The 2,096-nt window shown below is 66.0% G+C and overlaps 1 protein-coding gene across 1 annotated transcript; it reads left to right on the top strand.

Moving 5' to 3' along the window:
• The first annotated feature begins 680 nt into the window (after window positions 1-680).
• Window positions 681-1,551, top strand: MRGPRG (MAS related GPR family member G). Its single transcript, XM_004065306.5, is given in 2 exon segments — window positions 681-920; window positions 922-1,551. Coding segments are annotated over 2 exon segments (870 nt in total).
• The last annotated feature ends 545 nt before the right edge of the window (window positions 1,552-2,096 follow it).

The following is a 2,096-nucleotide window of genomic DNA, read 5'->3' as shown; positions in this document are numbered from 1 at the left end:
GAGGCTTCAGAGCAGCCTCCTGAGTGCACCACCGGCAGCATGAGCCCTGGGATTCAGCTTCTGCTTAGGCCGGGAGTGCACAGGGAAGGCTGGGGGCTCCCTCCAGCTCCTCACACCGCATCTTCCCTCCTCCCTCCTCCTCAGGCCACCTGCAGCCTCTGCCTTTGGACACCTCCCTGGACACCTCCAGAGACCCTCCGGGGAGGGGACTTCACCAGCAGGCTGGTCTAGGCTCGCCAGGTGGGAGCCCCATGAGGGTCCACCGTGGAGAAGCTCCCACCTCTGGGGGAAGAGGAAGGCCCCACACGTGGGTTCCCCATGCACATTCCCTCTGTCTGCAGAGCCTTGTCTGGCACACGGTGGAGGGTGCAGCGTCACCCTCACCACATCCATGAGGGACATGGACATCTTTTCAGCACGTTAGCGCACGCTGCCAGGAGCCCAGGGCCTGCCCTCAGGTATGGGGAGGCATTAGGCACGCCTGACCTGAGGTGCAGAGGGCTGAGCCCCGGCTGAGGTCCCGCCGCTGGGAAGAGTGGTCCAGGGGCTGCACCCAGAGGGCACCTGCAGGGCCATGGATGCCACTCCCTGTGCCCCCAGCGGGGGCACAAAAGACGCCTGAGGACCATGTCTGTCTCCGTCTTGCAGGTCCCTCGCCAGCACCCTCTGAGCCGGCCAGGATGTTTGGGCTGTTCGGCCTCTGGAGAACCTTCCACAGTGTGGTCTTCTACCTGACTTTGATCGTGGGCCTCGGGGGACCGGTAGGTAACGGGCTGGTGCTCTGGAACCTCAGCTTCCACGTCAAGAAGGGCCCCTTCTCCATCAACCTGCTGCACCTGGCCGCCGCCGACTTCCTGTTCCTCTCCTGCCGTGTGGGCTTCTCCGTGGCTCAGGCTGCCCTGGGCGCCCAGGACACACTCTTACTTCGTGCTCACCTTCCTGTGGTTCGCGGTGGGGCTCTGGCTGCTGGCGGCCTTCAGCGTGGAGCGCTGCCTCTCCGACCTCTTCCCCGCCTGCTACCAGGGCTGCCGGCTCAGACACGCCTAGGCCGTCCTCTGCACCCTGGTGTGGGCCCCCACCCTGCCGGCCGTGCTGCTGCCCGCCAACGCCTGCGGCCTGCTGTGCATCAGTGCGCGCCCCCTGGTCTGCCTGCGCTACCACGTGGCCAGCGTCACCTGGTTCCTGGTGCTGGCCCGCGTCGCCTGGACGGCTGGCGTGGTCCTCTTTGTCTGGGTGACCTGCTGCTCCACGCGCCTGCAGCCCAGGCTCTACGGCATCGTCCTGGGCGCGCTGCTCCTGCTCTTCCTCTGTGGCCTGCCCTTGGTCTTCTACTGGAGACTGCAGCCCCTGCTGAACTTCCTGCTGCCCATGTTTTCCCCGCTGGCCACGCTGCTGGCCTGCGTCAACAGCAGCTCCAAGCCCCTCATCTACTCGGGGTTGGGCCGGCAGCCCGGGAAGCGGGAGTCGCTGCGGTCGGTACTGCGGAGGGCCCTGGGGGAGGGCGCCAAGCTGGGTGCCAGGGGACAGTCCCTGCCCATGGGCCTCCTATAAGTGGGCTTGCCCCGCCCACAGGGCCTGCCAGGAGGTGCCCACCCCCACTGACCCTCGCCCACCCCACACCCAGATGCTTCCAGGACCAGGAGGAGCCCCACCCTGAGCACCCAAGGGCTGGACACAGCTGGAAAGACTTGGCCCTGACCACCCCCCAGCCAGGCCTGCTGAGGATGAGGGAGGCAGAAAATGGAGCTGGAGAGAGGTCAGGCAAGGAGAGAGAAATGAGAAGCCTCCTGAATAGGGGTGAGGACGGGCACCACGCCCCCAGGCCCAGCCCAGATCCCCTTACCCGGCCCCTCCCCACCCTGCTGCACCTGAGTCACAGGGGAGAAAACTGCGAAATAAAACAGAGCCAGCCACCAGCCCACAGTGGCCGGATTGGAACCCAGGCTTCCGGACTCCTGGGCTAGGTGGGCGCCGTCCATGCCACCTGCTGGCTGAGGCTCTGATTCGCCCGCTACAGAGTTAAGGTGGAACTACTCCTTACTCCCCGCCCTGCTCAGCCATCATTGTCCTGCCCACCCCAGGGGGACCACACCCAG

This window comes from Gorilla gorilla, chromosome 9 (genome assembly GCF_029281585.2).
Source record: "Gorilla gorilla gorilla isolate KB3781 chromosome 9, NHGRI_mGorGor1-v2.1_pri, whole genome shotgun sequence".
NCBI classification, from domain to species: Eukaryota; Metazoa; Chordata; class Mammalia; order Primates; family Hominidae; genus Gorilla; species Gorilla gorilla.
This window is presented reverse-complemented; position numbering and strand designations above follow the sequence as displayed.